This window comes from Callospermophilus lateralis, chromosome 13 (assembly GCF_048772815.1).
Source record: "Callospermophilus lateralis isolate mCalLat2 chromosome 13, mCalLat2.hap1, whole genome shotgun sequence".
NCBI classification, from domain to species: Eukaryota; Metazoa; Chordata; class Mammalia; order Rodentia; family Sciuridae; genus Callospermophilus; species Callospermophilus lateralis.
In genome coordinates, this window is record NC_135317.1 from 83,494,185 (window position 1) to 83,519,996 (window position 25,812).

Here is a 25,812-nt window from a genome sequence, read left to right on the forward strand (position 1 = left end):
TTTCTCAATCCTGCAGTCTTTGGATATATGTAATATATTTATAAAGTGCATATGTATTTCTCTATATAACATATATTATTGGATTTTATTGAAAAAAATCCACCTTCTTTTTAATTAGTTTTAGGTAGGTCATGTATGTCTGTGGTCTTTTGTGCAAGTTCTCTTTTTATCACACATGTCGGAGAGAAACTTTGACCCTGACTGAATCCACCAATTTTATCTTTCATCTGAGCTGCTGGATCATGATGGGAAAATCCTACTTTGTTACCTTTCAGTGCCAGAATGGACACTTGCATAAACTGAATATTAATTATTACCTAAACCTTCTCCTTGAACCTCCAACAATCCCTCTCTCTAAGCTGAGTACTTTGTTTTAGAGAACTTTTCACCAGGGAGGGAAAAATACCAGTTTTTACATGTTTCATCTTTGAGCCACACATCCCACAAACTTGTCTTCTCCCTCCTCCATTTTCCTTGTAACAGTGGAAGGCTAGCTCTAGCTTCTGTCCGTGGCTCATATCACTATCTTGGTCAGGATTCCACCCTTCCTGCCTTCTTAGGGATCTTATTTTCCTTTTTTGTTGGCTTCCACTGGCTATTAGTTCCTATAAGCATGTTCTAAACTATCCTGACAAAGAAAAAAAATCTGTTTACCTTAATCTTTCCATTTACCTTTACTTTCTTCTGCCCTATGTAGCCTTCCTTAAGTAAGTTGCCTCCATACACATTGCCTCTTTTCTCATACTTATTCCATAGTCATCTTAAATATGCCTCCTCACCAACATTCTAGCTGAATTCTGCCTACTTTCGGGTTGTTTTTCTCCTTTGGTTTATACCACTAGCTGCTGGAATAGCTTTTCTTGCCAATCCAGCTTCATCTCTAGACATTCTTTCCCTTCTACTTTATGTTCTAGACATTAGATTTTTTTTTCTCGTTTCTAAAATGCATTCTGCTTTCTTTTAACCCCCAAGATTTCATGCTTGTTGTTTCTCTAGTCTAGAACTTTCTCCGTTATCTACTTTATAGTCAAATTATCCTTTGTGTAATGTAAATGTCAATTTAGAGGTCCTTTTCTTTAGTTGCTCTCTAAAGTAGGTTAGATTTCCTTATGATATCCTTTTATCATAGTAACCCACATTAAATTTTTTTCATATTTGAATGTTTTTCTTTTCTATAAATTGACCATTATATCACCACAGTTAAAAGAATGAAAATCACACATTTTCCAAAAGACAGTCTAGTTTTTTTGCTCACTTTTTTTCAAAACACATCTTCATTCCTTCATTTGCAACATTTCTTGAAATTATTAAGCTGATGAAATTTTAAGTTGAATTAAAATGACCCTGAAGTCTACCATGTTTAGAATAATACCTGCACAAAAACTAAATAGCCTTTGACATTTTTGTCCATGACACTGTAACACTGTAGGGTCCTGGAGGACAGAGACTTTTTCTTTTCTTTCTTTCTTTCTTTTCTTCTTTTTTTTTTTTTTAGCAGTCTTTAGATTTTTGAACAAAATAAACTTAAATGAGGCACAAAATGGATTAATTTTTGGAAATTATTTAAAATAGGTGCTTCTTACATTTTAAGAATGCTCTAATCTCAGACATTAGATAGCTATATGATTAAGCAAACTTCTCATTATTTTGACTTCTGTTTCTTCATATATAAATTCTGTTTTAATTCTATAATGTAAGTAAATCAAGCAATAAAAGGTATAAACAAACAAAATATTATTATTTTATGTTCTACTTTTTCAAAAATATGTCCTTTTGAACTGTGAATTTTTGACAAGTGCATACTTTAAAAGATAGTGTATTCTTAATTCATTTTTGAGTTCTATGAATTAAGTCAGTTTTATTCACTTATGCAATTAGAAAGTTTTCCCTTTTTAGTTTTTGTGATTCAGTAGAATCACATTAGTATTCCAAGTTATTTTAATTTTTCCTTTTCACTGTAGGTCAAAAAATGTGAAATATCTGATTGAGAAAGAAAATAAAATATCAAATTTATCTTATTTTCCATTTTTGAAAAGGTTTAATCATGAATTAAAAATCTTTGTGATAGTAGAGCACAGATAATAATGTAAACATTTTTCCTTAAATGTTTACTGACTTGATAAAAATTTGTGTATTTTTCTTATTACACTGAAATTTATCTCATTAAAACAAATAAGTTATATTTATGTCAAAATTAAGATACGTTCTTCCTTTCATATTTATTTAGTTTCTAGATTGTTGGCAGCAAAGTATTTTTAAAGTAAAGATAAAGAGTCTCCTTTGAATTACTAGTAGAAGTTGGAAAGAAGAGAAACTGTTATTATCAGTCATCACTGCACTGATGACTCCTGCCATCAATTCCCATCCTTTCACCCATAAAATCAGCATAAAATTGGCCTAACATTGCCAGATCAGATTGATTATTTAGAAAGTAATCCTCAGGGAACAGAAAATTCAGTCTTTGTGCAAAGTTGTAGAATTGAATTATTATTTTTTTTTAGTCCCTTTAGTTTCTTCCTCTGCAGTACTTATGAAAAGTTACTACAAAGATATGTCAGATGTGGTGTAAATATAACCACATAAATATTAACTAAGTTAATGCATTTTAAAATATGGATGCATATGATTCTAATAATGTTTTGAGTGCTGAAGAGTAAAATTTATTTAATGAAAACAATAGGATATATTCCACTAGATAATTAAACCAGTAGGTGCTGTTTTTATGTACTCACTTATTCTTTCTCTGTGAATACAGAAAAAAAGAAAAAAGATTGAGTAAGGGATTAGTGTAAAGTAAGGCAGTAAACCATACTTAACTAAATGCTGCTAACAATGAAGGCAAACTGTGAGGACTACCCCAGTTAAATGTCCTTATTTAAAGACAGAGGCATTGTTTTTTTTTTTTTTTAAAGTATTTATTTTTTAGGTGTAGATGGACACAACACAATGCCTTTATTTTTATGTGGTGCTTAGGATCTGACCAGTCCCGCCTGTGTACCTGTACCACTGAGCCACAATCCTAGCCCTGCGAGGCATTGTTTTTTGTTGTTGTTTTGCTTTTTTTTTTTTTAGGAAGGAATTAACTCAAGGGCCCTTTACCACTGAATCACATCCCTAGTCCTTTATATTTTTATTTTTTAAATTTTGAAACAGAGCCTTACTAGGTTATTTAAACCCTCCCTAAATTGCTGAGGCTAGCTTTGAACCTGCTATCCTCCTGCCTCAACCTCCCTTCTTCATGCTGGAAGGAATTATGGGCATGAGCCACTGTGCCTGGCTTAAAGACATAGGTGTAAAACATTTCCACAGACAAATTTTGCACAGACATTTTCTCATGTCTCTCAAAAGTTGTTTAAAAGCGATATTTTAAGCACATTGAAACCCCTTAATTTCATTATTTTTGAAAAAGAACTAGCCTACATTTTGTGTGATGATTTATTTATATGGCCATTAATTTTTGTGTTAATTTATTAACAGTAATAATTTTTGTTTGATATTTCATGAAGATTCTGTCATGCACCTTTGTTTTAGGAGATTTAAATCTGATCAGTTATTTTATTTGCCACTTAACATATCATTTTGTATGCCAGTCAAACATATAAATGTGTGTGTATGTGTATTCCAATTGGTAATAGTTATCCTCAGGACATTAATGCCTCAGGATTTTTAAGTGATCTATAGTTCATTTAACTTCATTTCAAATATGTATACATTGTTTTACGGAGGGCATAATCGTTTGTTGTTACTTCATAAATTTGTAATGTATATGATTTAAATGACTTACCTGTGTTAATTTATATGGAAAGTTTTTATTGCTTTATAGGTAAAAGGTTTAGTTATGGAAAGCTTGCTTTCTTTTCTTTTAAGTTAAAATACTTGAAAAAAATTCTGTTGAAGTTACAAGCAATATTTTAGCTATTTACTTTTTAATTTGCATGTCTTAGATTTTAAGATTCTGAATATTTTCAGTTGTCTGCCAGTTGAAAATAGGAGAGGAACCTGCTCATGCTAAAAATACTGCTAGCTATTCTTGAGTTTTGGAATTAGCACTTAGGAAAGTATGCATCCTTGAATTTTACTTTAAAAAAGCACTATGGAATATTGGAAATAATGGATTAGAGCTGTAGTTTTCCGCTGACTTGGTACATAAAGGGAATACCTTTGACTTACCAAATCCTTTTGCTTAGGTTGGAGTTCAAGCACTGTCAAATTAGCAAAGTTTTATTGTGGACTTTCAAAAGTCTTTAAATTTTTTTTCCCCAGAAATAATATTAACTCATTTTACCTTTTAAAACATTTAAAATATTCTGAATTTTATTTTTGACAGTTAAAAAATAAGTGTATGACCAAAACATTTACCTAGTGATAATTAAGAATTTTATTATACCAAGTGGAAGAGAAATAGTGTAAGGAACAATGAAAATGTAAAACTGGTGTGAATATAAGTAAAAGATATATTAGAAAAAAATTTCTGAAATATCCTGCAAATATTAATTGTATTTTAAATAAGCAGTCTTCTACCTACCTATTAACTTATCTATTATTTTAAAACTGATTTATAGAGTTTATTTTGTTTTAGTCTCTGTCAGTTGTAATATTTGATTACATATTTACCACATTTATATTTTAATTTCATGTTAAAACCAATAGTTTAAAAGTATAGTTAACATTGAAAATACTCAGAATCTTAAAATATATGATATATAAATAAAATATCAATTGCTAAAAAATGATTTTTATAACCTTACAGTTATTAATTTCATTTGATCCTATTTCAAAAGTCACTAAAACCTTAAAAGATTAAAATATTTAATTTGATAAATAGCACACAGTGACCCTGACAAAAAAAATATGATTGTAGTTTGTGTAATTAAATGTTTTTCTTTGGCTCTTTTTAATGATATGTATCAATTATTTGCAGATCCTGTGATATTGTGGAAATTCCCAGAGGACTTTGGAGACCAGGTTGGGACAACATAATTTAAAAACATTAGAAATGGAATATTATGATTATTATCACTCCTGTTACACTTAAATTGCCATAATTTTTTTTTCTTGATCAACATGAGGGAAAAAGGAGCAAGTGTGGACAATAGGTAGAATAATCTTTTTTAGTGTTACCAAGTAGATCAATGAAGACTCTCTTATGTTGAAAATAATAGGGCCTAGATATTTACAGTTTCAACATATTTTCATACTTATACTTAATTCTATGTAGACTTTATTTCTGTTACTTAGAATTAAGGATAATTGCTATAAGTGATCAGTTCTTTCCTTATCACAGTGATATCTCAAATATTTACAATTAGAGTTTGAATTATCAATATATTCTTACTTATAGATAATTTTACCTGTAGCTTTATTTTCTTAAACATAGCATGAGTGTCTGCAGGATTTTTATTCCATTTGTGTTTTAAGTTGTAGTCTTCTATAGTTTCATAAGTATTTAGTATTATCAACATGATGAAATATTTTTATATATGTAAATAGAAAAATATTTTAAAATTTGTATGTTAGATTTATCATTTTGAAGTTGTACTATATAATATATGATTAACAATACAAATTTAAGTTTTGATAGAAATAAGTACTTTTTGTTGGATATATAATGAGTAGGTTCCTTTCGTTTTGAAAGAAATGGGATAAAACAATCTTATCACTGTTAGAATTATAATACTACAAATTTATAATTTCAGTTCACTGATAAGATTCTGACAACTTACCAAACTTAAATCTGATAACAGTATACCTTTAAAACAATTCATTCAGAAATAGACAGGTGCATGATTTTGAATGTATGTGGAAATATAATGTTTTAGATGAAAGAAATCTGAAAGAAAAGTCAATTAAATGAGCATGTTAAGCATTAATTAGATCTAGTGCAGACCTTGACAGTGGTTTCAAATAGAAATTAGGTATGTACTTTTAATATGGTTTTAGCCTTTTAGAGAAAGGATAGATTTATACATATCTTAAATATATAAAAGAAGTCCCTGTGGTGAAAACATTATTTGGAATTAAGAAGCTTAATTGGATATGTTCCCAAGTTGTATATAAAGAATAGAGTCTTGCTGACTCATTTTACCCTTCTGAAATGTTCTTTTCCTGGTCTTCTCAATTCTTTCTTGCCAACTGACTCAGGAACAAACCTTCTGTCCCTTTTCAGGTCTTTTTTGTTATTTTTATTTTCACTGCTTAGACTACCCCTAAGAATTTTCAGGCGATCCAAAGAGTACTAACTGGATTTGCATATGAGTGATAATGTACTTGTTGGGTCTACTCCTAGAAGAATTTTTTGTGAGTTCAGCTATAGCTTTTCTTCTTTGTGACTCTTAAAGTGATGCTTGGAATTTTTCACTTGAAGCTGAATTGTTGCTCTGTTTCTTAAATTTGTGAGGTCATCAGAATATCAATAAGTCCTCACATTCTTAGTGAAATACAAGACTAATTAACCATGTAATAGTGATAAACATCCCTAACCCCAGTGATTTCAATTCACAGCAATTCCGAGACTTTTTGAAAGTTAGGGCTGAAAGGAAGTTTAGTTACCATTTTGTTTACCTACCTCACTTCACATGCTGAAGAAGCCATGCTTTATAAGGGGCCTAGCAGAGGGCCTTGAGGAATGGTTATAGTGTGTGCTTTTTGGTGAATGTACTAATACTACAGAAGATGCAGATGCTGTTTGTATTGCTTACTCTTTGATCTTCTTCTTTCCTCTACTTGCTATCCACTTTTGTTCAGAAGACATACTACAAAATGTAATTTTACTGTAGAAATAAAGTGTACTAAAGTAATGGCTGGGTAGTTGGGTAAAAATGTACATTCATGTGATGTAAATGTTAGTTTATGTGTTCAGTAATCTGATAAATTTGGGAAAAACAAACTCAAATAGAATAAAATATGTGCTTGTACTGTACTTAACATTTACTAAATTAGAGGATATGGCTATTTTCATTAAGCCAAAATTATAAATCTTAACACGTTTCCTAAAGATTTGTCTTAATGACGCGAATTTGATTTCTCTTAAGAAGAATTATTTATCTATCTATCTATTTATTTATTATTTTGAAGTATTAGGGATTGAACCCAGGGCTTTGCAAATGCTAGGCAGTGCTCTACCACTGAACTACAAATCATTCTTTTAAAAATTTTATTTTGACACAGGGTCTTGCTAAATTCCCAGCCTGGCTTTGATGTTGGGATCTTCCTCTTTGAGCCTACTAAATAGCTGAAATTATAGATGTGTTCCACTGTGACTGAATAAGAACTACTTTAAAAATCTACCTCATTTAAGATATTAGAAGCTCAGTTTTCTCTAATTTTATAAGACCTTTAGAAATATTCAGTTTACATTTTTTTTTGTAAGACAGTCAGAACAGTGTTTCTTTAATTTATGAGGCTTTATAATAGGAAAAACATTTCATACTAACATGAGCAAAAAGCCTTTCTGGATTATAGACATATACTATCACAGATGGAAATTGTTTTGGTGATATTTTTAGGTATACTGTTTACAGTGAACAGATAATCTAGTTTTGAAAAATAAATTTATAAAAGTAATGTGATATTTTTTCAAGGGCTTTTTGGTGATGTTTTTGATTATTTTGAGATTTTTTGCCAAAAGCTGAATAAATTTTAACTTTGGCAGTTATCATGTAGCATTATCTTGCCTTAAAAACTTAAAATTATTCACCGAGTACTTTTTTTGCAAGGAGCAAAAAAGTAAAGAAGAAGGCATTCTAGAAGGCTGTTAGGGAAAGGAAGATTTGGAGAAAAGGAAGATTTGGCCTGGGCATCTGAAGTGAACTATTTTTGGCTCTGCTTCTACCATGAGTGCATTGTTGAGAATGCTGGTAGTAAGAAAGGGAGCATGGGAGGTGATTCGTAAGCTTTATTTGACCACCGAGTTTTTTGTTTTTTTTTTCTGTAAGTTGTTTTTCTTCAGATGAGAGTAAAGGACAACCCCACACATAGTTAGGGTAACTGAATATGATAATCTGTTGTATTAGAAAGAATGATAAAATTATTTCATTATTCAAAGCTGAGGCAGAGTGATAGAGATATTAGAATGTTATTCCTTACATTTAATTGAAGGGTTACATTAATCTTTCAGTCCTAACCTTGTCAGTTATATTATTTTTACGATTAGGAAATGTCCTCTGCTATGAATAACATAATAGCTATTTCATGGGATTCACAATAGGAATCAAGGTCTGTAAGAAGCAGTGAAGTAGGCCTGGCTAAATTTCCTTCACACCTAGTATACCTGTTTGTCAGGGTTTTTTTTTTTTGTGTGTGTGTGTGTGTTTGTGTGATATTTCTATTTTTACTTCCCTTTTCCATTCTGTTCCTTCTAATGTTTTGTCCAGTTCTTTTTATTCTGAAGATTAAGTTTGAAAATTAGTTCTTTGAAGACTTACATGAACATTTATAAACCAATAGTCCACTTCCGTAGCCTCTATTATATTCCTCTATATTCTACAGTTTTTTTTTTCTTTATTCCTTCCTTCCTACTTGGGCTGTATGTTTCTTGAAGGAAAGGGGGAACATTTTCATTATCAGTTTCCACAGTTAGCAGAGTAGATGGCACATGATGGTATCTCAATAAACATTATTTGAGTGTCTCCTTGAGTGAGTGACAGGTCAAAGGAAGTTGAATAAATTCATGATATCTTATCATAATCATCTTAGAAAAACAGGAGGCAGGTAATCTACTGAAAGGGATGTAAGTACAGTTTCATTAAAATTTGAGTGAAAAGATGTGATGTGGCACAGGGTTTAGGCAGTTTGAAATTTAGTGAGTGGGTCCATGATGGTTGCTCATGATGGGTACTTGATCCATGTGTTCCTCCTCCCTCCTCTCATCTCTATGGAAGGCTTAAAAACAATTTAAATTTCAGCCTGGTGTTTGCTCCCATGATAGGTGATCGAAGTGCATTTAGAAATATTTTTAGAAAAATGCATGTATCACATGATTATTTTTATAATAATAATAATTCTGTTCATTAAGTAACTTTGGGCAGAAATGATCTGGAAACAGTTTGTATTACAATTATAACGAATACCAAAAATAGCTACGTATTGTACAATAGTAGCAGAGCATTGAAAAATTTATCCTTCAGGTATATCTTTATAGTTCTTTTTATCTGTAGGCAGCCTACTAATCAGCTGATACTAAAATGAATGTACTCTACATTGTATACAATTTTCTTTTTATGTACCACAATGCCTAATGATTTTTCTGCATGGTTTAGGAAAAATGCCTGTTTTTAAATAAAAATTCATATCTATATTAAAATATATTTTTTTGATTTTTTAAGAGATTTTCTCAAAACAAATTTAAAGTTGAGGAACATTGATATCTGGGAATTTTATGTTTGTTTCTTATATCAGTCATAAAGTAGATCATAAAGTAGAAACAATCTATTAAATCCTTATAATCTCAAAATAAATAATTTCAACAGTTGTGAATTTTTTAAGTCAAAACTTTTTACTCATTTGCTCTTAATTTTGTCATTTTCAACTACCATTTGATTATACCAAACAAAAGATAATTTAATCGCTTCTAGATCAACTATTGTTTTTCTTTTTTCAAGTTCATTTATTTATTTATTTATTTATTATTAGTTGTTCAAAACATTACAAAGTTCTTGACATATCATATTTCATACATTTGATTCATGTGTTTTGAACATGTTATGAACTTCCATTTTTACCCTATATACATATTGCAGATTCACATCGGTTACACATCCACTTTTTTACCTACTGCCATACTAGTGTATGTTGTATTCTGCTGCCTTTCCTATCCTCTACTATCCCCCCCTCCCCTCCCCTTCCCTCCCCTCCTCTCCCTTCCCATCTTCTCTCCCTACCCCATCTACTGTAATTCATTTCTCTCTTTTTTTCCCCTTTCCCCTCACTTCCTCTTATATGTAATTTTGTATAACAATGAGGGTCTCCTTCCTTTACCATGCAATTTCCCTTCTCTCTCTCTTTCCCTCCCCCCTCTCGTCCCTGTTTAGTGGTGATCTTCTTCTCATGCTCTTCCTCTCTATTCTGTTCTTAGTTGCTCTCCTTATATCAAAGAGGACATTTGGCATTTATTTTTTAGGGATTGGCTAGCTTCACTTAGCATAATCTGCTCTAGTGCCATCTATTTCCCTGCAAATTCCATGATTTTGTCATTTTTGTCATTTTGTAATACTCCATTGTGTATAAATGCCACATTTTTTTTTTATCCATTCATCTATTGAAGGGCATCTAGATTGGTTCCACAGTCTAGCTATTGTGAATTGTGCTGCTATGCACATTGTGGTAGCAGTGTCCCTATAGTACGCTCTTTTAAGGTCTTTAGGGAATAGTCCAAGAAGGGGAATAGCTGGGTCAAATGGTGGTTCCATTCCCAGCTTTCCAAGGAATCTCCATACTGCTTTCCAAATTGGCCGCACCAATTTGCAGTCCCACCAGCAATGTGCAAGTGTACCCTTGTCCCCACATCCTCGCCAGCACTTGTTGTTTGACTTCATAATGGCTGCCAATCTCACTGGAGTGAGATGGTATCTTAGGGTGGTTTTGATTTGCATTTCTCTGACTGCTAGAGATGGTGAGCATTTTTTCAAGTACTTGTTGATTGATTGTATGTCCTCCTCTGAGAAGTGTCTGTTCAGGTCCTTGGCCCATTTGTTGATTGGGTTATTTGTTATTGTTTAATTTTTTGAGTTCTTTGTATACTCTGGATATTAGGGCTCTATCTGAAGTGTGAGGAGTAAAAATTTGTTCCCAAGATGTAGGCTCCCTATTTACCTCTCTTATTGTTTCTCTTGCTGAGAAAAAACTTTTTAGTTTGAGTAAGTCCCATTTGTTGATTCTTGTTATTAACTCTTGTTCTATGGGTGTCCTATTGAGAAATTTGGAGCCCGACCCCACAATCTGTACATTGGAGCCAAATTTTTCTTCTATCAGATGCGGAGTCTCTGATTTGATATCAAGCTCCTTGATCCATTTTGAGTTAACTTTTGTGCATGATGAGAGAAAGGGATTCAGTTTCATTTTGTTGCATATGGATTTCCAGTTTTCCCAGCACCATTTGTTGAAGATGCTATCCTTCCTCCATTGCATGCTTTTAGCCCCTTTATCGAATATAAGATAGTTGTAACTTTGTGGATTAGTCTCTGTGTCCTCTATTCTGTACCATTGGTCCACCCGCCTGTTTTGGTACTAGTACCATGCTGTTTTTGTTACTATTGCTCTGTAGTATAATTTGAAATCTGGTATCACTTTCTAAATGGAATGACTTAAACTGGTTTTTAATGTGAGAGAATAAATTTTTATTTCATTACTTACTGAATATATATACATATTATATACGAACACACTTCTGAGACAAATGATTTCTTCATTTTTATCAAAATAAAATTTCATAAAGGAGATAATGGGTAATTGTAAGGAAATTATATCATAACTTGTTGCTTTCTTTCATAGTCCAAAAATTTTGTAAGTGATCTGTTTTAATCACCTTAAAATATCAATTTCTTCTCATCAGTTTACTTTTTAGTAGATACACTTATTGTATTTTTGGTATATTGCTATGTCTAAAAGAAGAAAATCTAAAAGAAACACTATAAGGTGGCAAGCCTGTGGGAAAATACATAAAAAATAAATCAAAGATCAGATCAGTTGTAATTATATTTTTCTTTCTAACAAAGCTTATATAGACCAGTTTTGTTTGTTTTGGAGGTGCAGTGTTAGGAAGCTCAAGGCAAAACATGATCACATTCTTATTTTACATAAATGCTCATTTTATATTTTGTGCTGATACAATTTAAAATTTTGTTCAAAAGAAGGAAACTAATTTGGGAAAAAATGGTGATATCTTAGAAATTTTGCTTTATGAATGACCTGAGTATTTTCTGTATAACAAAACTATGTGATTTAGCAAATTCCTATTGAATAAAATATTTTTAATGGATTTTAAATTTTATTTGAAAACTCCTATAATAATCATCTTAGTTTTCTGCTGAAGGATGAAAGATTTTATTTTAATGAGTTCTTAGAGGTAAGGTTTTTATATCTATTTTATGACAGTAAAAATATTATATTTTAACTGGAATAGCCAATATTTTTAAGCAACTTTTAGAAATTAAATAATATATAATATAGATTAAAGTAAATCAATGTGGTTTTGCAGAAACTTACTTAAGCATTTGACAAAAGTAAAATTAGATTTTAGTTCTATTAAAGGGTTCTGAGTCTTTGAGAGAAGCAGAATAGAGAAATGGTTTTTCAATGTAACACAGGCTGATGAATCAGAATAAATTCTACCAAAGTCATAGGAAAACAAATTGAACATAATATTATGGGAACATGAAAGTCTCTCTTCTAGTTCAAAATTTTATTCTTAAAATTTTTATTTACCTTTATTTTAAAAAGAAATTAAACTTGGGTATGAAACAAAGTATGGAAACAACAAGAATAACATGTTTAGATGTTATTTGATGGAAATGAAGTCTCTTAAAACTCACATAAAGTTACAGTTCATTCACCATGTTACTTTGAAATAATTTTGTTTATTTTAACTATACTGCCTTAAAAATGACTTTTAGCGAATTTTATTTTTAAGAATAGATTTAAGTTGAATGGGATTTCAGAGGTAAAATAGTAATTATCCATAAATTGCCATTTTACTTTTATATTTAATGTTTTCTATCTTTTCTTCCCTTTTTCACTATGATATTAGTAGATAATCTTTTTAAAGGAAGTATTGCCAAATTGCTCATCAGTGTTTAAATTTTTGGCCTGAAATACAACTTGGGAAACAAATAAACATGAAGACACTCAACTATTGAAAATTTTAAGTTTAAAAATATTCTGTGTCAGCCGAAAGTATTGAACTTGATCAACATATGGTACCAGCTAGCCTCATCCCCACCAGTTCTTTTGTTATCTTGTTATTGTTATAAGGCTTAATGACAGTTGTAAGCCATAGTTCTGGATGTGGGGGTTAGTTCACCCTGGGGAGAAGAAGAGGAAACTGCAGTGTGGATTATGGAAATATGGATTGATCTAAGAAGAGACCTCTGGTAAAAGAATGGGGCTCAAAGAAAAGCTAGGAGAAACTAATGAAAAGATGATGGAATATGATGTGAAAATGATCATTTGAAATCTTTTCTTTCATTCCCAGCTGCTGTGTTTTGCAGAAAAGGAATGCATTTGTGTATTAAGGGAAAGCTAAAAGAGACCAGATGAATAGTATTATTTATTAGATATATTTTCATTTTGATTCAGATAAATTATGTGCATTTAAATAGACTTTGCATATGTTAAGGCATTTTAAATATTAAGGATATAATGTTAGAGATATTTTATAGAAATGTTTTACATCTTGCATAATATTTGGCCTTCTTTACATACACCTATTTCAAAAATTGACCTCATGTTATTATATTATTTTTATTAAATGTGACTGTTTTGTTGAGAATATGAATTACTTTTTAACTTAATTATTCAAATAGATAGCTAAATGTTTATCCATATGTATTTTTTAGATAAGTGATAATATTGCAGCTTATCTTCATTAGTACTGAGTGATAATAGCCAGCTGTTTGCCAGCTAACAATGCGATCTAGTGGTCATTTTTTGCAAAATACAGATGCTAAGTACATGTGGCTTGAACTTGTTTCTGACATCTTTGTATACAGAGATTGTTCCCTGATTCTACAGTTTGGGAAAAGTTAGACTAGGAGAAATTTAGCATGAGAGTATAAAAGTAAGGCTTTTGGGAAGAGGGTCATATTTTAAAAGAGGATGGTGTTTTCAATTTATGTAAAGTATTCCAGAAGAATATTTTTTTTAAGTTGTAGGAAACCTTTGACTGAAGTTAAGGAGAGAATGATTATATGGACTTTACTTGTGTAAATGAACTTAAAAAGCTAAGATGTAGCGTCTCAGAGAATATCTGCTGCTTCTATACACCTCAGCCTTATTATAAATTTATAATGATAAGTTTAGTTTGATAATCATACTCTGTGACTTTTACATAAATATTTTGTTTTGAAAGAGATGGATAGTATATCTGACTTCCTCTTTCAAATCTGATAGATTCTAGCTGGCCAGGTAGGATCATTTAATATTTTGCATTGCAAATTTCAGTGGTTCAAAAATTTTGTTGATTATCCATGGAGTTAAATCAAGTAAAAAAAGTGTGGCTTGATTACTTCTAGGATATGGAATATGAAGGAGGGAGAATAATATTAAATAATTCTAAGTTTAGAGCCTTCGGGTATAGAAGGACAGCATATGAAATTAAGCACAAGAACTTGTTAAAATAGGCACTAATTTAGTGTGACTGGAATGGTTGGGGCTTGATGTTGAGTATAAAGATTATTGGGTCCAGATTAAGAGCTTTGGTTTATGTTCTTTGGTGGTGACCTATAGGAACTAAGTGATAACCATGAAGGGTATGTAGGTAAGCAGATTTCCAGATATTCTATCTGTATTTTAGGAGGATAATTTTAGGGTAAGTGCTTTGGAAAGGAGAACAGGAGTTTGTTTGAGATATGGAGACTAAGTGCTTTGGAAAGGAGAACAGGAGTTTGTTTGAGATATGGAGACTAAGTGGAAGTCCATTGCAAATGTTGAAAAAAACGGTTGAGAGTCTGAACTAAGGAATCAAAGATAAAGTGGAAAAGGGAACGAATTTGAGATTATTATTATTTTTGTTTTGGAGGAATAGATACATGAGATCTACCCTCTTCATAAAGTGTCCCCCTCTTCCCACCCTCTGGCAATTACCATTTGACTTTGTTTCTAGGAGTTTAACAATTTTATATACTTCACATAAGTAGAATCTTTCTAACAAATATTTATTGCACTTAGCAAGTTGTCCTCAAGAGTCATACACCTTTTTGCATATGGTAGGATTTCATCCTCCTCCTACTTTCTCTTCTTCTTGTTCTTTTTTTTTTTTTCTTTTTTTGCTATGCTGGAGATTGAATCCAGGGTCTTACACATGGTAGGTATGTACTCTATCAGTGAGCTATACCTGTAGCCAGATTTCCTTCTTTTTAAGACTGAATACCATTTCACTGTATGTATATGTCATATATCCTTTATCCATTAATCTATCAGTGAAGATACATTATCTCAATTGTGAAAAATGCTGCAATGAACATAGGAGGTCATATATCCCTTTGAAATCCCTATATTGCTATTTTGATAAATACCCAGAAGGGGAATTGCTGGATTATATAGTAGTTGCATAAGGAACTTTTTTCCATGCCTACTGTCCTACATTCTCTACCTACCAACAGTGTATATAGGGGTTCCATATTCTCTATATTCTTTCAAACACTTCTCTTTTGGTTCTTTTTATTTTGTTTTTTTGATAGTGGGCATCCTATGAGGAGTGAGTATCCCATTGTGGTTTCAATTTGTATTTTCCTCACAATTCGTGATGTTGAGCATCTTTTTTCATGTACATGTTAGACATTTGAGTGTCTTATTTGGAGACATGTCTGATCAATCCTTTGCCCATTTTTTAATCAGCTTTTTCCATCATCTTGCTGTTGGGTTATTGGAGTCCCTTATATATTTTGGATATTAACTCCTTAACATATGTATGGTTTACAAATATTTTCTCTGATTCTGTATGGTTTGTCTTTTCACTGTTGGTCATTTTTTTTTTTTTTTGGTGCTTAGAAACTTTGGAATTTGATGTAGTCCATTTTTCTGTGTTTGCCTTCTAGTCTTTGCATTTATCCATGCACATCTATATTACATATATTGGTGGTACATTCAGGAGATCATTGCCAAGCCCAACAACATGAATCTTTCCCCCTATGTTTTCTTCTAGGAGTTTTAAACTTTCCAGTCCTTTTAAGTCTTCAATTTTGAGTCAATGTTTTTGTATAGTGTCAGATAAAAGTCCAATTTTATTCTTTGCCATATGAAAATACAGTTTTCCAAATACCATTTGTTAAAGGGACTTGTGTTTTCTACATTAGCTATTCTTGAAACCTTTGTTAAAATCATTTGACCATACATACATGGGATTATTTCTGGGCTTTATTCTGTTCCATTCATCTGTGTGTTTATGCCAGTATTATACTGTTTTAATTACTATAGCTTTGTGATAGTTTTTGAAATCATGATATGTGATGTCTCCAGCTCTGTTCTTTGTCAAGATTCATTTGCATATTTGAGTCCTCTTAGTTCCACATCAATTATAGGATCTTTTTTTAGTCCTATAAAAAATGTCACTGAAAGTTTAGGGATTTCATTGAATCTGTAGATTACTTTATGTTATATGGATATTTTAACGATGCTAAGTCTTCCCATCCATAAACTCAAGATGCCCTTCCATTTATTTATATGTTTTAAAATTTCTTTCACCAGTATTTTATAGGTTTTAGTGTATAAACCTTTTACTTCCTAGGTTAAATTTATTCATAAGTATTTTCTACTTTTTGTTGCTATTTGTAAATGGGATTATTTTTTCAATATCTGTTTCAGATAGTTTGTTGTTATTATATAGAAACACAACTAATTTTTGTACATTGATTTTTGCATCCAGTAACTTTTGCTAAATTAGTTTGTTCTGTTACTTTTTGATGGTCTCTTTTGGGCTTTTTACATATAAGATATGTCATCTGTGCAGAAATAAATTTCCTTCTTTTCAATTTAAATGCCTTTTGTTTATTTTCCTTGACTAGTTGCTCTGACTGGGACTTCTGCTATTATAGTGAATGACAGTGGCAAAAGTTAGCATTATTGCTTTGTTTCTGATCTTAGAGGCTTTAGTTTTCCACCTGTAAGAATGATGTTAACTGTGAATTTTTCATATATAGCCTTCATTATTTTGAGGTAATTTCCTTTTCTTCTTACTGTCTTGAGATTTTAAAAAAATCTTAAAAATGGTATTGAATTTTGTCAAATGCTTTTTCTGCATCTTTTGGAAGTTCTATAAGAAAGTGAGTAAAAGAGGGCTGAAGTTTCTAGTTTTAAAACTTAAATGATGATGCTATTAATTAAAGACAAAGAAGTTTTGAGGAGAACGATTAGATAAGTCTTTGAAACAGTGTGTTTCACTTCTTTCTATATTCTTAAAATATTAATAGTTGCAAATGTAAAAAAAGATGTGCACCCTTGGGAAGATATGGGGCATTGATAATATTAAGAAAAATGCTTTCCCAGTACTTTACACTTGTTAATTCATGTAATTTTCATTTAAGTCTACAAAATAGATATTAGAAATTATATCCTTTTATAACTAAGGAAACTGAGGCACAGAGAGTTCAATCACTTGCTCAAGGCTCCAGAGTTAATTAAGTTGCGGAACATTGCTTTCAACCCAGGCAATCTGAACTCAGCATTTATACACTTAACTGTTATGCTATTCTGCCTCTGAATAATAAAGGCATGTATTTCCTAGTATGCTTAAAGTTTCATTGTGTTGAAACTTTTCTTTACTATGTGAATTAACTTATCTAATCTTCAGCATGCCCTTGTTATTTCATAGATAAGGAACAATTATGTACATGATTTTATATAGCTGTGAAGTAGCTATACTGGACTCTAAACCTAGCATTCAGTCCAGCAAGCCCAAGTTTTTATCCATTGTATGACAGTGAGAGTAGATTCCTCACTGAGACCCTGGAAAACACCAATAGGGAGGCTTATAGAGAAGGAGTTGTGTGGTAGTATGAAAAGAAGTGACCAAGATGGACGGGAGAGGTAGAAAAAGAGAATGTGGACATCTGGGGAAGATACTTTTGAGCTGGATGAGATTAGTCAGAAGCATTGGTTTTCTCAGATCGAGGGGCAGAACACTTTCATCTGTGAATCCCATGTGTTTTATATATAGTAGATACTCATATTAAATGATGTTCATTAAATGGATGCTCAATATTACAAAATTGAAATACGATAGAGGATGGAAAATAGACTAGTTCATGTAGATATCCAAGATCACTGGCAGCAGTAGCTTGAAAAGACTAAAAAACAAAAGGGGGTTAGAAATTTGTTGAGTGTCTTGAAAGTATGCCTTCAGGACATTTATAGTGTAATGAGCTATTTTACTTTGTAGCTCCTGAAAGATCAAATCAAACTTTATATAATCTGTCTTAATCTGCTTTTGTAAGTAAGGTGCTCTTGTTTTTATATTACTCCTTATTTTCCCTATATCCCAAATAAAGTAGTGTTTTGTAAAGAATAAATAAAAGATTTGAGATAATTTATTCAGAAGAAATATAATAATTAATGTAACTGTGAAAGCATATCAAGTAAAATGTTTAGAAATGTTTTAGGACTTCTCTCATACATTGAGTAAAATCCTTTAAAAGAGACACAGGAAACTGTGCTTTCTCTTTAAGGTCACTTGTGCCAAAGTGGCCTAGATTAGGGCTGAGCAAAGCTCCTTGCTATTTGGTAAGGGTGGTTTGATGGCTTTCTGTACGTAAAAAGAAGCAGTGTTCATTTTTCAGTTTCTCATAGAAAGGATGCTCCATTATAAAAACGACGAACAAAATTGGCACCTTCACTTAGAGTCTCAGCAAGAGGCCAAAGATTACATCAGCAGGGAGTGTGAACTAAATTTTTATTTCAAGAGGTGGGTGTTCTGTAATGGGTGCGGCAGAATAAGTTTGCAACATGATAGCTTACAGTATTTCTATTTAGAAATACTTACTTAAACCACTTATAACTTCAAATTAAAAATTATGGGCATGTGCATATTTTATAAGAAAAATCTTGCATAATTTAATATCACCTAAAAATACAGAAGAGAAATTGGAGATTCTGGATTATTGAGTTTTTTTAGTTCAGCTTTCTGGCTAAATAAAACCTGAGTCAGTCTTTATTTTAATTACTAAGTACTTAGTTCCTGCTTTAAATTGAGGGACTTAAAAAGTCCAATAAAATTTATTGAATAAAGTTGCTAAAAGTATAATAACTGACCCCAGTGTGTTTGCCATCTGAGCTAAAGTTTTCTATTTGGCCGCAAGATGTAGACAGCTTTGATCCATCTACAGATTCTCAGAACATAAGCTAATGAAATACCTTCTCAATTCTTTGTCCATTTTTATGGACCTCATTTAATCTTATCCTGCCTGTGTTACTCTAGTATTTTTTACTTGATCTATATAACCTTTTTCTAAATGCAACACAGATTTTAAATAAAATACTTCAAATTCATTTATCATTTTGTTCAACTGAGAATCATTTTAAGTTCTTATTTACAAGTCTCTTACTTGAAAGAAGTTAGGTATATTTTTTGACACAAATCTTATATCTTCAGTAGTAACAAACAAGCATAGATATGAGCAGTATCTTTTTTTTTTCCCCCAGAGCTTACTTTTAAGGGAACAGAACAGTCTAGGGCAAGTAAAACTCATATTTATGATTACATATTGCCCCACCTCTCGACTTTTACCATTTGTTGATTCTCTGCCATTTTATTTTCCATAAATATAACTGGTTGAAGTTTGATTCTGAAGTATTAATTGAAGTATCTTAACTTTTCATATATATGAATAATACCTATCATAGAGACGAAGTAGGCATCAGATATATGGATCTGCTAATTGTAGATTACAACCTGGTTGGGGAAAAAAGAGCAAAGCAAAATGCATAGGGTGGGGCATAATGGCTTTTAGCTTCAGGTTGTGGGTCTACCATATTTCATTACATTATTATCACAGATTTTATGCCAGTTTATCCCAATTTTTACAAAAAATTGGAAGTTTTTAAAACAAATTGTTCCAGTATTACATAAAAATAATTTATTACTAAATTGTCTTTGATGCAAGATTAGGATGCATGGAATCACTATGAATATATATTAATACCATTGTAATGAGTATGCCGTGAAATATGGAAATGCTGACTTTACCATTTGCTAGCTGTATGACTTTTCTCAAGTTTTAGCCTCTCTGTTCCTCAATTTAGTATTTTTCACATTTAAAAGAGAATGAAACACAGAGTGTTGTAAGGATTAAACTAGTTAATATATGTTAAGTGCTTAGGTCAGAACTTGGCATATAGTAAGCAATTATTTTATTGTATTTTATCTAATAAGAGGATAGAAAAGAAAGCTTGAAGACTGTTTTAAATTACATTTCTTTAAAATGGCTGTCAGGAAATTGATTATGATGGTACTAAACAGTGTCATTTCATGAGCTCAATTTTGTTTTTTCTCAGCCTGAGTGGTGTGTCAGCACTGGTTAGACTTTAAGGAAACTCCGAGTAGAAGGAGCACTTGAAGATTTTGGAGATACATTTGTTCCAATTGATTATGCCAGTTATAATAACTAGAACTTTCTGGCTAACTACTAATTTCATCCATCTGGCTGCTGGCTCATCAATCACATATTGTGACTACTATACCAGAAGTGGATGAACCCCCCAACCTGTGCACTTCCTTCTCCCTTCCTTCCTGCGGTAGCTCTGCCAACTTCTCACTTTTCATTTTGTTACTTACATGTGATCTCTTTCCTTGGAACTTCTGACTATGCTTCACCAGGAACTTCCCTCCCAAATTTGGTTTGTTTAACTTCTTCTGGACTCCCTGGTGTTTTTCTCTTTTTCTCCCTGTTGCTCTTACTACCCTGCGCATTGCTTAACTATGATTGCTATTCATACATGGTATATTTATAAAATCAACATAAAAACATTACTTATATAAATAGGTTCACATTGAGTTTGTGAATGTATGAATTAGTACTGATTAGATTTTATACTTAATAGTCTTTATAGAATAATTGACTTTTTGTAATTTTGTAATTATAATTTATTTGCTGTAGACAAGGCCTTCGAATAACTGAATGGACAATCAATTATGTTTTTCCAAACACTCAAAATAAATAATAATTCTCATATCTGTGGGTGATTTTTCAGGCTCCTAGGCCCTTTATGGCTCAGAGATATAATAAATATGTCATTGCTCCTAGAATACGAGCCCTTTAAAGATACTTTTTCACACCTTGATTCATAGACACCCTGATTTAATCTCAGCAACAAAGGTCTTATTATTTCTTAGAACACCTCAGACAAACAAGACAAGATTCCTGCATGATTTATCATAAGAGCCACTATTGAAGCAGTTTAGGGATGGTTCTCCATAAGGTTCCAGGCAGAACCTGAACAAAAAAAAGGTGGGGGGATAATTGTAAATTACTCTTCTGAAATATGTATCTCTGTGCCATCTGTTGCACAAAAATCAGTTTTCTAATATAAGTGTTGGGAAATGAAGGGAGAATATTTGCATGAATATGAAGAAGGAAAGAATATGAAGAGGGAAAAATGTGAAGGGTCCAGATATGAAAAGTAGAGAAATAATATGATCATTAAGACTGAGGAAAAATTAAAAATATGTTAACAAAGAACAAAAGAAATTACCTCACAATTCAAGAAAATAGAAAACATGATTCTGGAATAGAGGAAGTGGTAGAAAGAGGATGTTTTCAAAGTAGACCTTCAGGAATATCTTTTGCCAAGACAGTTAAGGGAAAGTCCTAATTTGAGATTATAGAAGAGAGTGAAAAATACTACCATTACTTAAATTGGTCACTGCTTTACATAAGTTTGGTATTTGATTTTTGTTAAGTGGATTGAGGAATAAGTATATGAATAAAAAAGGAATTTTATTAATCTCCCCTTAAATGAAAAATATCTGCTGACATAGCTTTTTGAAGAAATGTTTAATTTGAAGAAAGCAGCCGATTCGAAGGAAGTAAGCTTCCTGAACATATGGAAATCATCAGATATGCCCATTGTATGACAGTGTTTGCGTCTATTGTGTTGGTTAAAAAGAAGTGGTTGGGTATTCCCAAGTATATGTCCATATGTGCATCTATGTCTATATCCATATACACCTATATAAAATATATGAAAAATCTTAAAGGGAGGTAGATGAATTATTCAATAAACACTTTATTATTTTATAATCTCACTATGTTAAAGTTTTGGCAACAGAACACAGGACCTTTAATGTTTTAATTAACTCAGTAAATACTTATTAATATAAATATCTTTCTTCATTTAATTTAGTAACATGTAGCTAATAAAGATAACAGTTGTTTGGAGAATTTTATTTTTGTTATTGGTTTATCATAGTTATAATATTACATTAGGATATATTTTGACATAATTTTAAATGCATGGAGTATAGTTTGCTCCAATTAAGTTCCCAGTACTTACCCTTACTCTCTCCCACCTCCCTCCCCCTGTTCCCTTTCCTGTATTGTACTGATTGGTTTATTTATACTTTTTAAAAGAATTAGTGTCTTGTTGGGTATACATAATGGTAAGATTTACTGTAGTTTATTCATATATATAGTCAGATTCATCCCATTGTTTTCCCCTTATCTTGTCTATCTCAATCCCCTTTTTCTTCTCCCCTGATCTTTTTTTGGTATTGAGTTCATCAATGCAAATAATATCCCCCCCCCCCCAATTTCTTTTTTCTCTCTCTTCTATACCCTAATTTTAGATTAGTTTCCTCATATCAGAGAAAACATTTGAACCTTAACTTACTGAATCTGACTTATTTCATCACTTAGCATTATAGTGTCCATAATGAAATGACATAATTTCATTCTTTTTTTTATGGCTGAGTAACATTTCATTGGATCTGGGCTATTTCATTAGCATTAGATCAAACTGAAGTGATAGGAGACTGAGTAGATCTTATCACCTAAGACTGATACATATAGAATTAAAATTTTTGAAATTTGTATTTCTTAGCAGTTTTAAAAGTAATTGTATTTGCTTCAAGGCAGTTATTTTTTGTTTTGTTTTTTGTGGTGCTGGGGATTGAACCCAGGGCCTTGTACTTGCAAGGCAAGCACTCTATCAACTGCGCTACATCCTCAGCCCAATGGCAGTTATTTTAATTTATTAAGAATAAAATTCATCAAAAAGTTTTGATAAATGCATTTCTAATTTAATCACTCTGTTAGGAGGCTGAGGGTATATGTAGCTCAGTGGTAGAGCACTTGCTCATTATATACAGGGTGCTGGGTTTGATTCCTAACACTACAAAGAAAAAGAAAAAAAAGTGAATAATCACCTTTTTATTAAAACTGTGTGTGTATGTTTTCCTGGAAAATGTAAATATCTGGTAGTGTCCCTGATAGTTTGCTATTATGCCCTGAAACATTTCAGTGCACAGTTTGGGAATTTCAGTTCTGCATTATGCAACCTGCTCATGGCTGTGTCGCTCAGTAAATGTTTCCTTTAAGAAAAAAAACAAAAACAAAAACAAAAAAACAAAAAACAACCTTATTACTCTCTTATATAAAAAACATATAGATTGAAGGAATACATGCTGTTAATTCTCATTTATATGGAAAGATAGTACTTAAAATTAAGCAGTCGTCTTTTTAGAAATCTATGGCCTTTGTGAAAAATGTAATTAATATGACAAGTGAACCTTTTGTTTTTGCAAAATTAATCTGAAAGTGTTATTCATGTAAATAAAATCATGGATATTTGAAAACTGTCCTTTTATAACATTGTGATATATTTTTCTTGAGAACTTTAGTGAAAATTTTATTATCTGATTAATTTGATTTTCAGGATTCTTTGGAAAAAAAAAATGTTGCTTCACCCAAACTTCTTTATAATTACATGTGTCATAGTTGTTAGAATGTGAGTGGGTCTGAATTCTGACTTTTTCTCTAACCAGTCTAAGGCAAAACTGATCATAGGTAGCTAGTGCTCTTGTCAGTAATTAGTTTAGGGTGATTGGTAACCCTGTGGCTAATTAGATACAATGGGAAAGTCAGGGATGGGGAAAGATTTCCTCACTGATATTAAACACTGCATACTGCTATACTGCTGTTGTGTCTTAGTGTGATGTTCTGAACTTTGCTAGCTTGTTCAGTGACCATGAGTAGAGAGGTAGTTGAGGACAAAGCTAGGAGACTCAGCACAGCGTAGCAGAAGGAGTCCTTGAGGACGATGTTGAATTAAACAGTCCTTGAACAAGTCCGCCTTGTGTCTCTGTTTATATATGTGTTAAATACTCTTAGCTGATAAAATTATTTCTATTCCTTAACTGTAGATGCTATTTAAACTGAAGCAAAAAACTCAGGACCCTTGGGGGATTGCAGTATAAGTAATGAAATGTGTTTTGAAAAACATAAGTGATTCTGTTCTCATCTTCCTTCTAATCCTCCCCCCCCCACCCATTGAGAACTTTTGGAATAAGTTATGAAACTAAATTAAAGGATTTGGTGAATGATTTGGTTTATATGGAGAGGCCAAGGAAAAAAGAGGTGTCTAGATGACTACCATGTTTTAGGCTTAGGTAACTGGGTAGATGGTGCTGTCATTCTAGATAAAAAGCACCATATAACTCAAAGAACAACTTGTTTTGTACATAATGTGAGGTATCTGGGACTATCTGGAAAGTGATACCAGAAAGTTGGTAGGCATATAGTCCTAGAGTTCAAAGATATGTCCAAAGTATAAGATGAAGAGTAGTTGTAGTTTTGAAACCCTAGGTATAGATAAGGTGCAGATACTCCTTAATGAGTAGGGAGGAGAAAAATATGGAACTTCAGAGAACACTAGTATTTCAATATAGAGTAGGAGTCGAAGTGATTGAGGAGGAAGAAAAAATGATTACTGATATCCACAATGAAAAATCTCATTTCATGTTAGTTTTTCTTTCCCCCAGAGAAATTCTGATACCTTTGTAGTTATGGAACTTACTGTTTTTTTTAAAAGGCAAATTTTTTCTGAAATGCTTGTTTTTACTTGATCAATTTGTAATGTTAAATGGTAACCTCATAGAATAAAAAAGCTAGCACTATCAGTTAATTCTCTTCTCTTTTATAAGATTGATATAGGACCAAGAAATATATAAATTTTCATTAGTCCTTGTCTACAGTCATTAATATGATAATAGATGTCTTGTTTTTAAGATTTAAACAGACATTTATTATTGCTGCTTGTATTTTACTATGCATATTTTTGTATTCTGTTCTATTCCTTTTATTATTTCTGTTTTTATCATTTGATATGTGTTAGCTGATATGTTCTTTTATATAAGAATAATATATTCAGGAGAGTTAGGAGTTCTGGAACTTCTAAATAAGGAATTGGCTGAGGAAATTTTTTTAAAAAAATGAAAGCCTGTAGAAACAGGAAACTGATAACTTCTAGAAAGCATTGCCTTAAACCTTTCATGTAATCTGTGAATGCAAATCTAGAATTGTGCTTGCATGCATATGTGTCACATTAAAAACTGTGTGGTGGAAGTATCTGCCATTTATGAGCATTTTCCCCAATAAATGTAGAAATAAAATTTTCAATTAGCGTTATTGCTAAAAGTGTTGAAAAAACTGTTTGAATATTTATTCCTCCCTCCAACTCTCTTTCTTTTCTTTTACAACTTCAGTTTGAATAGCACCTGTAATTAAGGAAGAAAACCGAGCCCTGGGAGCTAGGTAGGACTTCCAGCTATTGATCTGTGTAAACCCTGCTTATACTGTCAGGGGAGAAACAGTCAACTGCTGAGCTGCTTTGTCACTGACATAAGCTGAGAGAGGATTTTTTTGTCTATACTGTTTATACACTAGTCTATAGACCTGCTGGCTGGTTGAATTTTAAAGAGTGCGGAGGTTTAAAGACTTGTCCCCTGAGGGATGCTTCTGCCAGTTGGGAAGCGAGCTGAGGCTGTTTTGCAGAAGTGTGTGCATGTGTGTTGCTTTTGGAAAAAAGGAGGGGGGTGGTGTGAAAGACTGAGCAACTAACTGAGAAGCTTCCTTCTTAATTTGAGTCTTAACATTGATGTGACATATATGA

The 25,812-nt window shown here is 31.8% G+C and overlaps 1 protein-coding gene across 1 annotated transcript in view; it reads left to right on the top strand.

Moving 5' to 3' along the window:
* Dennd1b (DENN domain containing 1B) overlaps window positions 1-25,812 on the top strand; it is a 228,808-nt gene that overhangs the window by 59,700 nt on the left and 143,296 nt on the right. The window contains exon 3 of the mRNA XM_076831584.1: window positions 4,922-4,965. Coding sequence (XP_076687699.1) covers window positions 4,922-4,965 — 44 coding nt within the window. The remainder of the gene's footprint in view (window positions 1-4,921; window positions 4,966-25,812) is intronic.